The 13,688-nt window shown below is 40.9% G+C and overlaps 1 protein-coding gene across 2 annotated transcripts in view; it reads left to right on the top strand.

The window, feature by feature from the left end:
- Window positions 1-13,688, top strand: part of GPC6 (glypican 6) — a 1,085,955-nt gene that overhangs the window by 1,002,410 nt on the left and 69,857 nt on the right. Inside the window, exon 7 of one of the 2 annotated variants that reach the window (XM_077855187.1) lies at window positions 394-423. The exons of the other annotated variant lie outside the window; for it this stretch is intronic. Within the exon in view, the coding sequence (XP_077711313.1) occupies window positions 394-423 (30 nt within the window). The remainder of the gene's footprint in view (window positions 1-393; window positions 424-13,688) is intronic. 2 annotated transcript variants of the gene reach the window in all.

Below are 13,688 nucleotides of genomic sequence, written 5' to 3'. Positions count from 1 at the left end.
TGAGCACAATGTGACACATAGCTCTGAGCACACTGGGCAGGGAGTGTCTGTTATTTACTCCAGCTGATTAGTCAGAGTAAAATATACTTTAAATTATGTATCTGAGAAGAATATATTTTATAAATGTAGATTTAAAAGAAAAAAAAACCAGTCATGGAAGTTCATTCATCAAGTTGGTGATGATTTAGATCAATGAACCCTCCAGTAAGTATTCAACATCATACTGTGTGTACAGGCTTCTCAAATATTCTACTGGTAATTCTGAGGGAGTTTGGGGCGGAGGTGGGTGGAATGCTAGCCTACAAAGCTGAACGTTATACCTTGCTGTGCTATTATGTATAGAATAATCTCTCTTTCTTTTTCCTTTAAATTTGTTTTCCTCTTGCTTCCCAGAGGATTGTGTGGAGGACAATGCAACATAGTGTAAGCTTTGGTCTTCTTTTTTCCTATTCTCATCCTCGTTTGTCTTCATACAGTCATTCCAGAGAGTTCTTGAGAAAGTCCACCTCCGCTTTCCCTTTCCAGACTGTCTAGAGCGCGTTGAACACTGCACATGACTGACAGGTTTATCAGCTTCCTCTCCACTTGGTATTTATGGTTGACAACCATTTTGGTATTCTTTCCCAATGGCAAGGTTTTCAATCTAAGCTTTGTGTTAGACTAACTCATTTGGTGGTGGCTGATTTAAATTCTATCCCAATGTTCAGACTATGTGTAGTCTGCCTGAAAAACCAGCTCTTCCCTAATAGAATATATTGGCTTTTTTCTTCTTGTGCTGAGCGAATAATTACCTCGCTAATAATAACAACAAACCAACATCAGCTCTCAAGCATAAGGAGCTAATTTTTCCATTAGCAAGGACAGAGAATTTAGAGGGTTAAGAAACAGTTTGTGGTATGGGTTGTTTACTCTTTTTTTTCCCCCTTTCTTTCTTGAATTTACTGATGTCTTTTAGAGCATTCAGGGATGGAGCACTGGATATTTTTTTTACTACAAAGTGGCTTGTGTTGGGGCTGAGGACAGCACACCCAGGTTATCTTACCTGACTCTATATATTAACCATAATAATCAGATAGTTAAGTTTTCTAATATGGTTTTCATACTACTGTCCCATGCTGATAATACCTTTTAATAAAGTTTTGAACCCTGCATAGCATTGTGAACCCAGGAGAGAAGATGACTCTCACCTGAAGGGCACATATTTATTCATGCAGCACACCTATGACATCATGGTGCTCCATGTCTGCCTGGCCTTAAATTCAGGCAGTGAATTCCTTTGTTAAAATTCATTTCTTTAAAAGGAAATTGTCCCCTGAGTCATATTCCCATTCATCATCACAGTTCTCTGAGCCCAGGGCAGCTTGAATGAGAAAAGAAAGTTAAGAGGTAAATGTGGAACAGGAATACTCTGGAAGAAGAGACCTTGAAGAAAGAACAGGGAAGACAGATGGCTGGAGGTCCCCTGATGCCAATTGGGAAATGGGGAGGAAACATCATGGGTAAAAACAAATCAGGGTCCTATTAGTTTTGTTCATTTGAGAAAATTAGAGTAGGTCTGGCCCAGGTAGTATGTGTCTGCCTTTCCCAACACATTCTCCTGATATCTCCAGGTATTTCAGCCATTGAGCCAGTCGGATCTCCTGATCTTATGGTTAGCAGGGGCCTTGTAGCTTTCCCCCAAGAGGAATGACTTCCTTGAATGTTGGAAGGAATGCAAATCATAATATCATCCTCCACCCCCACCCTGTCTGCTGGACTTCCCTGTTGGCCCCCTAGAATCTTCTTTAACTGGGCCAAAAATACAGTGCTATTTTTGAAATTCACTGGTTCGCCATTGGTGCCAAATATGAATTATTGACATTATTACGTATAGATTTAAGAACTTGCAAAACATCAAGTTATGTACTTTACTTTATTATTATGAAAGAAAATGGACAAAGCAACTCACTTTCTGGTAACATTCCTACCTAATGGTTAATACAGTTTCAGAGTTAAATGCTGGTCATAAAAATGTTCTTCTCTGCCTCTTTGGGGCCATTTTGGTGTGATTTAGGATGTCTTGGTTGTAAAGATTTGGGGAAACTGTCTGTTGTTCATTTTAAATTGCCATGGCATTTCATTGTCACCTCAAAGGATTCTGCATCCAGCTAAATCCACTATTTTGCATTTCAAAAGGATGTCAGGCTGTATTTAAGAAACTGCTTTATTATCTAGGGCCTCAGCCACTGTCTTTAGGTGAAACTGATATTTCCTACTTCTATCCAGACACACACACACACACACACACACACACACACACACACACACCTCTGTCTTTGCTTGGCCAGAGCGGGGGAAAAAGTAAAACCTCAATAACAGTAAACCAGATTCTCCATTTTAATTAGTTTTCTAAAGATAAATGGGTCAAGGCCAAACTGGCTTTCAGCCTCTGCTGCCACTGCATAAATTATGCCCCATTCACCAGCAAACAAATGGCTACTGCTCAATCCACTTCAAATTGTGAACTGCCCAGTCTTGCCTGAACCTGCTTTATCTCTTTACTGCAAAACCCCACTGAGACACCCCAGTTTCATTTTCAATGAACCTGTAGTAATAACAGCAGCAAAATACAGTGAGCTTTCAAAGCAGGGAGAAAATACAAAACATTAAAACTAAACCACCCAACTTCCTGGGTTTCGGTTTCTGCGCTTCCCCAGGTGACAGCAGCAGCGTGCGGTAGCTGGGAGAGCCACCCCACACAGGCTTCTTTCCAGTTAGGAGGCTTGTGGCTGATGAGACCCAGGTAGGGAATAGCATAAGACACACACAAAAAATGATGGCCTATCTGTAGGATATCCTGCTTATTCCATGAGCTTGGAGGAGGCACAAATCGAATTCAATGATATGCACTGTTGGGAACCTTGCCTGGAATACCTGTGCCTTATGTGGAGTTTTCAGTTTGTGGACAGTGGACTGGTTTTACATCCTTGAGAAGCTATTCTTTGGGGAATGTGGAAGAGCAGTGAAACTGGAAAAGCCTAGATATTTCTTTCAGCCAAGCAAGGCTGTGTTCAACTGCATTGGGTTGTATACCTTGGGGAGAAAGAAGAGGAAATGCCCCACTGGCTGTGTTCCCCCCCTGAGAGATGTTCCTCCCTTTTGGCCCCACCCCACTTCTTTACAACATGTTCAGAGAATCACATGGATTCTCAATGAAATAAAGTCATGCCACCCATTTTAAAAGGCGGGGGATCTTTTGCACCATTTAGGTATAAGTGGTCCTTATAATCATTTTAGGGGGGATTTGACTAACAAAACCATTTTAACTCTGTTAAACTGTCTCTTGTCCTCAGACATATTTAAACTGGAGCTTTGCTGACCTCTATGTCATAAAAATGAAATCATGTAATAGTTTCATACACCGAATACGGCTATACAGATTTTCCATCTGTTTGATGGTATGTTGACATGCTTACTTTCCCCGTCAGACATGAAAATTTCTTTCAGAATTCCTAGACTGCAGCTAACTCTAAATTGATGCATCCTTTATGCATCAGTCAATCAATGATGTATGTACCGGCTTCTTCTCCGCTGCATAGCACTAAGTAAAGCTAACTATCATGTACAAACTATATCATAGCATGTTGTTTAGTGCTAGCATCATCAAAAAGGCAAGAGTTACTATTTGAAAAAAAAAAAAAAAAAGCATAGCTTGTCAAACCTGTTAGACACACTCTATCTCCTCTAGGGAATAATAGCTAGCATAGAGTCCATAAAATGTTAACATATAGGAAATAGGAGTTTGATTTTTGTAATCTAAGATAGATTACACCGATAAAAAATATGTGGAAGATGTATTATCCAATGAATTATCATTGACCAAATATGCAAACTGAAAACATTAAAACCTCTGTAGCATCTTTGAAATGCTACAAGCTATGGGCTATCCCATAGCTCTTTCTGCCTTCTTAAGTGAGAACTTTTTGCCGATATCTTGAACAAATTAAACAGAAACTTTGCTGTCAGTCCTGAACCAGTCTGATGAAAAAGTCCCCCTACATACTCATTCAGAGTATTTGTCCTTTATCCAGCTATGTAATAAGTGTTTTGATGACTTAAATATGAAAGCATGAATAGACAAGCCATACTAAACTACTTAAACTACACCTTTTAAAATATGTGTTCATAAGAGGCATCCGTTGACATAGATCTTTTATTAACTTATTGAGCAGCTTAAAGAACCTTCCCTTTGTCCCAGAAACTCGCAGTAATTTTTTCTCATAGCTGTCTGAGATATTCACACCACAACTCCCAAATGTGATGTTCACGCTTATGAGAGATAGAGCTGAAGAAATGGGATATTTCATAAATACCAGTTTTGATGTATTTGCTGTATAATCAATCAGCTTTTAACTGACTCTGGGGCCTATGGAATACATTTTAAAGCACTGGGAATTTGGCTATTCCCATAACATACTTGGACACTCTTTACTGCTAGCAATAAACCTCAGGCATAAACATTGTAGAGAAAACCAGATGAAAAGAAACCTGTTTGAGTGAAAATTGACTTCGCTTCATAAATGTTAAAGGTAGAAAGATATCTGCAATACACAATAATTTTATTACTTAAGCTCATTCATGGTCATTATCGTCAAAGGCTCTGACTTCATGGGTATTTTCTAACACCTAGAAGACTGGCCAACCTATTAAAAAGAAGTGAGGTTGATGGTAAGTAAATGAACCGGCAGCAGCAACAGCACCACTATATTGCTAGGTTAACAAATAATTTTTTGGAAGTTGGGTTTGGGCAATATCTTCAGGAGCTTTCCTAATATTTTATCGATCTGAATAAGCCAAGCAAGGCAATTGCGGAACCTACAAACAGCCCCCAAAATGACTCACAAATAACCAAGTTTACTTCTCGATCATGCCAAGTATGCTTTGTCGGTTTTCTGTGGGGCACCTGCACATGATCATTACCCTCATTCCAGGACCCAGGGTCTTAGAGCAGTCAGCATCTGGAGCTTTACCTGTTACAGTAAGGGGAAGTGAGAATGTGCCAAAGACAACTATCGGAGTCTCCACCCAGAAGGGGCACAGCACACTGTTCACAGCTCATTGGCCAAAGGGGGCCTACTGGCAAGAAGGTGGCGACATGTGTCGCTCTGTGTCTCACACAAGAGTGAAAATAGACATGTGAATGAATGGTCATATTGTCATCCACAAACATGTATGACCAAGGCAAGATTTTTAAATTGATAAAAATCTACCTCATTACTCTCTCCAACTCTTAAGACAAATCTTGCATGAAAAAGAAGAGGAGAATCCTTCATTCATTCAACAAATATTTATTGTGCACTAATTTGAACCAAGGATAGGTGGTTAGAGCATAATCAAGAAGTTCACAACACTTTGGGGATGCCAAACATAACTAGTTCTAATTCCACTCAAACTATATACTAGTAAAGATTGTGTTTAAATTTTTTTGAGAACTCTAATTCTTTGTTACAAAAGAGGGGTGGGTCTATATCGACCTAGGAAACCAGCATCGCTTGAAAGTCAGCTTCATTATTAGTATCGGATGGCTATTTTGCCTATTCAAACTTTGGATTCAATCATAATTCAACCAAAGCAAAGGAGTCCCATTCCAAATCTTAGGACAGTATCTCAAAGGAGGAGATAGAAGCTGTTGCCAAGGAGTAGTAGAAAAATAGCAGTAGAAAAACAGAATGAGCAAAGACTTTTTTATTACTGGCATTTAAATGTCTTTCAGATCCAGACTATATATATTTTAAATGAAGCTTCGATACTGCATTTTGTGAATGCTAGTCCTGTCTGACTTGATGTCATGTTTGCTTAGGCAGAGCAATTTTTCTGCTCTTCTCCTTTCTGGGTCAACCTAGTTGGAGCAAATCAAATTGTTCTCTCTCTCTCTTTCTTTCATATATCATCATTTAAGATCACCAAGAATTCAGGTTCTGGAACCTGCCCTTGTCTCCTCTTACAATATCTGTTTATTTCTGAAGAGCATTCATGAAGGAGAACACTTTTCACAGGTTAATCACAGAAATTGCACAGGCTGACAGCAACAGCAAACTTATTGATTGCAAATGAAAGTCTTAGGAATGTGCATGCGATTGGCTTCTGTGTGGAATTATTTGCAAAATCGTAGAGCTCCCATTCAGCTGAAAGAAAAACCACAATATAAATTAATAAATTATTTGTGTGTAATGAGGCAAGAAAACAATGACTTTGTAGTTTTATTTGAAGGGATTTTGACCTAAGAAAACTCCGTCACAGCAGCCTGCATTCATTTCAGGGAAGAACACTCATCTCTGCACTTGAAAAAGCCTAGCATTTCCTCTGCTCTTTGCAGCTCCTTGAGTGCCAGAGAAAAGGAGTAAACACGAAGCAGCTAGACTAGCTCTGGGAAGAAAACACAAAGGCAGCAAAGTGCCTTAATTTATCTCCTCACATAAAATCCAAAAACCCAGAGGCTATCTTTAGTGCAAGACATGTCCTCACGAAGATGTTTCCAGTTACTCAGGAAAATTAAATCTTCTTTATACAACAGTCTTCAAGGAACAAGAAGTATTGCATTAGGATTTTAATGGTGAGGGCTCAACCAAAGAAAGCTTCATCCCCTCTTTGGTCAAGATTTCTTGATGAAATCAATTAAAGAAAAAGCCTTTTACATATTTTTCAGTTAAAAAAAACAGTTTTGGGGTGAGAAGTGAAATGAATGCTTAGGAATATTTTTTGAAGCAGACTTTGGATAACTTGGATCATGGTAATTGCACGCACATGTGTGTGTGTTTGTGTGCATGTATGTTTATTTTTTAATTGTGATACACTTCTTGGGCCCAGCAGTAGTAAGTAAACAACCCAGAGATTGTTAGAGTTATTTATCAAATTGTAGTTGAAGCATGATACTTTCGTATAAATGTCTGTGATTCATCGCTCCTTTTTTAAAATTCAATGACACCTGGTGTGAATGAAATCCGACCACCCATTTCCAGGTCTTCCTCATCCCTCACATCATGTCTTGCCCTAAACTTTGCCTTTCCACAAAAGTTCCCCCTGCTGTCCGATTAAGCACAGCTATTGTTACTATTAATCATAAACAACATCTCATTTCAAAGATCTCAATTATTCCTGGTGATTTTGGCCCTAACGCAAAGCCTGTAGGTAGGCTTCTTGTTCTTTACGGCAAGTGGCTGTTGGGCTGTGGCTTCAGCATTCAAGGAGAGCTCAGGCCACGAAAGTGTTCTCGGAGAAGCACAAGCTACCGTTGGCTGCCACTTTGTTGTCAAAGAGAATGAACACTGGAGCTCTTTCTCGAAGCTTGCGGTCACATGGCAAGATTACAATAAAAAGTCCCAGGCTGAGAGTTGGGCAAGCTGATAAGAGATTCGAGTTCTATAAAAGTGTTTGGGAAGCATGCAGCTAAATGATGGATGCAAATAACCCAGAGGAATGATGGGGTACAGAGACCATATCTCCATGACATATTTCAGAGCTCTGCACACATCTCATGGCCTCACATCACCACCAAAGACCAACACTGAAAGACTTTTTTTTAACAACTCTCAAGCCAAACAAAGTGGAAGTACTGGCAGAGGACATGAAAAGCCTAAATTAAGCGGCTGAATCCAATGCGAAGGTGAACAGCATCTGAAATAGACTTTCTGAGAAAAACTTACTTGAAGGTGAACACAGGGACAAATCACCAACAGTAATTTAACTGTAAAATGATCAGTGCTTGGAGAGTGGATCTGACGATGGGGAATGACAAAAAGAAGGATCGTAGAGCTATTCTTACCTTCCTCCCACATGCCCTCTCCCTTTTAAAAAATAAAAGGAAAAACAAAGGCACAGTTTTAAAGATTTGCCCAATGGCATAGGAGCCAGAGCAAGAACCCAGGCTTCTGATTGCCCTCCTGGTTTTTTGTTCCCCAAACTGTCCCACCTGCCTGTCTTACGCAATGTACCATAGCTCCAGACAGAAGCAGAATCTGCTTAACAGCCTCTCCTGGTTCAGCAAATAAGAACAGTCCACATTTGCAGAGTGCTTTAGAATAGATAAAGGGTTTTCATATATTGTACCTTGTTTGTAGAGCTGGAAACAACTGGAGCCAGCTATTTCATGTTTCCCTTGAAGAGACTTCCAGTGCTAGCTTTCTGGTTCCCTGGGGCCTGCTGCTCCAATGCTCTCAGTATCTGTGATGTCTCTACTGCCATCAAAGGTCAAACAAGAGGTACACAGGCATTTTCATGGGTTTACTGCTATCTTGTCTCTTCTTTGTTGCCCGCAGTAGTTTCATAAGATCCTCTGTTAGGAGAAAAAAACAAAACAAAACAAAACAAGATGGAGGGTGGGAGGGAGGAAAAGAAGGAAGGAAAGAGGAAAAGAAGGAAGGAAGGAAGGAAGGAAGGAAGGAAGGAAGGAAGGAAGGAAGGAAGGAAGGAAGGAAAGAAAGAAGGAAAAAATTTTATTTTCTGATACTTACTGCTGTTTGGAGTGCCCAGACCAACTTCACAGAATTCTAGATGAAGCCTAGAGGAGAGCTTTGCTCACTCAAAGGAAGGTGAAGAAAAGATCTTGGAGGAGGAGTGGGTCTGGATGATCACTATTGTGAGTGTTTCCAGAATGTTAGGATAACTAACCTCCTAAGTTTGCTTTCTATTATATCACTGGTATATTCTCAAAGGCTGCTGACCATGGGTATTTGAAATTCAAGATCCTCATTTTTAAGATCGTCCTAAATAATAGTAGTATAAGGTCAAGTAAATTATTTTAGGTTGAATTGATGAATAAGAGTAAATAGCAAAAAAAAAAAAAAAAAAAGAGTAAACACTATGGCTCTATTGATTTAAAACAATAAGAGACTTTCAGCACATTATTCAAATGCTTCAGCACATTATTCAATTGTACAAAGTCCCTCCAAGATTACTGACTTTTGGTTAGAATCCTTATTACATACTTTAGTCTTCCAAATCATTGCATTATCTTGAATTGTGGTCATCAAATTTTCAGCCCTTTTGAGTCATTGTGATGCAAACAGGACTGTGATTTATCCAGAAATACATATTTGGCTTTGGTTTTGGGCTGGCTCATGCCAACTCTAAAAAAAAGACCATGTGTTCAGGTAAGTAGAGCAAGAGATGCAAATGAAGCCCAAGGCCTGATCCTTAAAAGTACTTCCAGGGCCTCTTTTCTCACCATGAACTTAGACCACCTTCCTCAGGAGGGTCATACGAGGACCCCGTGAGACAGCACTGAGCCCTAGATCAGATTCACCATCACTGGTAAGGAAAAACAATTCCAGACATTTGCTCTACGCTCAGGGATCCTTTAGGGCTCCAGGGTCATTAAAGTCCATCTAGTCCTATACTCTCACTTTGCCAACAAAGACACTGGAGTCCAGAAAGATGATGTGGCTGGTGCAAAAATCACATTGGCTTAGGGCTGAGGTATATCTCTCCTTCTCAGCTTCCATTCATTCAAATGATGCATCCAGTAATGGGTCTTTCAAAATAATGTCATGCTGGTGTAGTAAGCCCATGTATAGAATATATGTATGTGTGTATATATAGAATATGCTTATTCTATATATATATATATACACACTACATATATACTATATACTATCTACATATAGAATATATATATATGTCCTTGAATAAAGAAAAGCCACAAATTATAATCACAAAGAAAAATAAAGTGAATTGAACTTATTGAATTCACTGTCACAAAAAAAGGTGGATCTTTTGTTTTTCTATTCTCTTTATAGATTTATTTTTCAGAGAAGTTTTAGGTTCATAGCCAATTTGAATGGCAAGTGCAGAGCGGTCCCCTCTACCCACTGCCCCGACACAGACACAGACTCCTGTACTATCAACCTCCTGGAGTGGTGCACTTGGGTTTGGTTTTTTTTTTACTGTAGGTTTGTACCCTTTGAACATCTCCCCAGTTGCCCTGCCCTCTGACCCCCAATAATCACCATTATATTCTCTGTGTCTACACGTTTGGCTTTTTGAAATTCTACTGACAAGTGAGATCGTACAGTATTTGTCTTTGTCTGACTTATCTCACTTAGCATAAAACCCTCAAAGTCCACCCACAGTAGATGGCAGGGTTTCCTTCTTACTCATGGATGAATAATATTCCATTGTGCACGTGTGTGTGCATGCGTGTGTACACATACCACATCTCTTTATCCACTCATCTGTTAACAGACACTTAACTTGTTTCCATATCTTGGCTGTTGGGAATAGTGTTGCAATAAACATGTGACCAAAGATATCTTTTTGACATCATTTCTTTCTGATAAATACCCAAAAGCAGGATCGCTGGATCACATAGTAGTTCTATTTTTAGTTTTTTTAGGTTCTCCCAACTGTTGTCCACAGGGACTGAACCAGTTTACATTCCCCCCCCCACCCCTGCAGCATCCTCACATCCTCGCCAATACTCCACTTATCTTCTTGATGACGGCCATTCTAACAGATGTGAGGTGATCCGAGTGGTACACTTGTCAGCATCGATAAAACTACGTTGACCATCCTTTTCATCCAAGCTGATTTCAAATTAGCTGGCAAGAGAAAGCACTAGAAACTTGGGTGAGTCCCTTCAGCTTTCTTCCTTCACTTAAAATGACAGGGAGAGGAGAGCTAAGCAGATGAGTAAAAGTAATGAGAAAATATCTAAGGTCCTTTCCGGCTTTCAAACACCAGGATTCTGTAAGGGATGACAATCGATTAAGTCAGAGTAACTGGCTCCCTCCTCCTCTGCAACCACCTAGAAATGTGTGGGAAAGGAGGGCCCACCTCCAGCTCCCACTGTTATTTTATCAACGATAAGTTTCTTGGGGACTTTCATATCAAAATAGGATTTGTCATTTAGCATCTACCAACATCCACATAAGGCATCAAAAGTTCTCGGTGTATCTCCAGGCCTCACATATACCAAGTCATAGAGAGGAGAATTTGTCATTTCTTCCTCCTCGTGCATGATGCTGTGCACAGTTTTAAAAATAAGGGCACACTGCCTCTGCTGGAGCCAGGTGTGTATGTGGCTATGATATATTTTACAAGCTATGCTGGGGGGTGCCGGCTCCAAAGAAGCTCTTGGGGGACAGGGCTGGGGCCTTTTGGAATCTCGTGGACATGATTCATTACTGAGAATCTCACCACAGATGTTCTATCCTTCTGTTTTGGGCCTCTTTTACCTCTCCTTCCGGAGAAACCACTGTCTCACTCTCCGGCTCCATCCTCTGCAACTCACTACCCCCCCAACTCACCCCACTCCACGCCACCCCCAACCCCCACCTAGTGCTTCCCCAGATGTGGCTTCTCTCATGGTATTCTAGGCACAACACAAGAAAAAAAAAAAAAAAAAAGGTGTTTTCATATCACGGTTAATTTGCTGCAGTCAGAGCAAAAACAAAAGCAAAACATTCTAAAAATGCCAAGCACTTGGGAGGAATGTCTGCTTGCTACACTGATGCTTCACCGTGACCTCAGATCCCTTTCCAAGATTCTCACTGTTACAGTAACACTAGGTGGCTGCATCTTCTGGAAATACAGATTCAAAAGTGCTTGGGTCATTTTCTTTTGTGAGAGGCTTTTCACATTTTTTTTTCACTTCATTAGCAGGATGTGTGATACCTAGTAAGTGGGACGAGATCACTGCTTCTTATAAAATTGAATCTAAGTGCAAGTCATTTCACACATTTCTCCCTTCTCTGAGCTCCAGCGCCTTCTTTTCTTAGGACAAAGGAGGTGAGTGGAGAGGTTTCCTAAATGTGAGAAGAAGGAGGGCCACGCTGCACTCTAGGGGACTTGAAAATTCACTTCTCCATCCAAACATACTTCTTCATCTCTCCCCCCTGACTTTGCTGGGAAGGGTTACCCTTCGCCCTTCCTGGAGATAAACCACAAAGCCAGCAGTTAGAGAATGATCTGTTGCTGCTGTCTCAAAGGACCTCCTTGCCCTCTAGAGTAGCATTTCCGAATATGTGGGACCAGGATCACCTACATCAGAAGCTTATTAAAAAAAAAAAAATGCTGAGAGCCAACCCAGAACCCTACCAAATAAGCCACACCGGAGCCGGAGGACAGAAAATCTGTATATTCAACATGCTGTCTGGTGATTCTACTGTATTCTCTCAATATGCTTTAATGGACTGTAATCTTTCTGACTCTTGAGGATCTGCCTTTTCTCTCTGCATTCACACTACCAGAGCTTCCAGTATATGTTGCCTGGAAGAATGACTCCTCCATCAGCTGTGTACAGATGACTTCTTGGCTCATGTGTGGAAGAATTCACCCTACAGTGAGCTCCCAACAGAGAGAGGAAAAATCCAAATGAAGACCTCCTGGCAATGCTAGATGGAAGCTTTCCTTTCTGGCTGTCCTGTTGTTGATCTCACTGATATCATCGAACATCAACCACAGTCTTGTATCACCACTCTTTGTCAGAAGCAAATATAAAGAGAGATCACACAGCCAGCTGCACATCCCAGCCTCCTGGAAGTCTTTCTAGAAAGAGCTTATATATCAATTAAACAGCCTAATCATTGATATTTCTGAACTTCTTTGTTCAGAACTTCAACTTCATTTGGTTGGTATCTTCTTATTCTCGGAGGTGAAAGTGAACTCATTGCAGTCCCTGGCTCCCCGAATAGTTGAGATGGGGGGTCCCTGGTATGGGAGGAGGGCCACGGATCTGGGAGTCAGGGCTCTAGTCCCACTGCTGCCTGGCATCACTGTGTGACCTTGCACAGCTCACTTGTACTCATCTGTAAAATGAGGGATGGCTGGGCTCCAGTAGTTCCATAGTCCCGTCGTAGGACACAATTGCAAGCCTCTGTGAGTATAGAACATGTGATCTCATTGGACATGATCAGCAGGTCTGGATCACACTTGGAAACTCCTGAAAAAAAGAACTCCAGGGGGCCAAAAAGCCCAGGGGAACTAGGGCTGGCAAAGTGCTTCCCACCGAAACTGGAGCCCTTAAAGTTTTCTTTCTTTCTCAGAACATCTGGCTAATGTCTTTTAGGGCATGATTCATGTTCCTTTGTTGTCCAAAAGGAGTCAGAGAGGAACAGAGTAAAGAAACTAAATAAAATGTCCTCAAGAATATCCCAGAAGAATAGAGATGGGGTGGGGGGGAGTCATGCTGAAACTAAGCCACTGAAAACATTTGGCAAAACGCTAAGTTCTTCCTGCATGTTCAACGTCGTGAATTTTCACACAAGCTCACGTTGTTCCCAGAACCCACCAGACCCTGGGCCCCTCACATCCTCTACCTGGAAGGATGAGGCTCCCAGGAGTGAAGCTGCACCTCACGTGCCCTCTGCAGCTGCCATCTGCTTAGTCTGGGAGACATCCAATTCCTCCCGCACATTTGCACTTCCTTTTCGAGATAGGAGGTCCCAAATTACACAGCCAAGGTCTTCAGCCCCGGGGGAGTTATTCTCCACTGGATCAGCAGAGAGTAAGAAAAACGGATCTGGTCTTGAACAACCGTGGTTAAACAATTGTGTAAATGTCATTGAAATTCATGTGTTTTTCCAGGTGAAAATGGCCTTATATTCCCAATGTCAGGTTGCATGCATTTCAGAGACCCCCCAAATCTGGGGTTATCCCTTAATTTCCCCCAAAGTTTTTTTTTTCTTCTTCTTTCCTTCCTCCTTTAGCTTGTT

The sequence above is a fragment of the Canis aureus genome, chromosome 17 (assembly GCF_053574225.1).
Source record: "Canis aureus isolate CA01 chromosome 17, VMU_Caureus_v.1.0, whole genome shotgun sequence".
NCBI lineage: Eukaryota > Metazoa > Chordata > Mammalia > Carnivora > Canidae > Canis > Canis aureus.
This window is presented reverse-complemented; position numbering and strand designations above follow the sequence as displayed.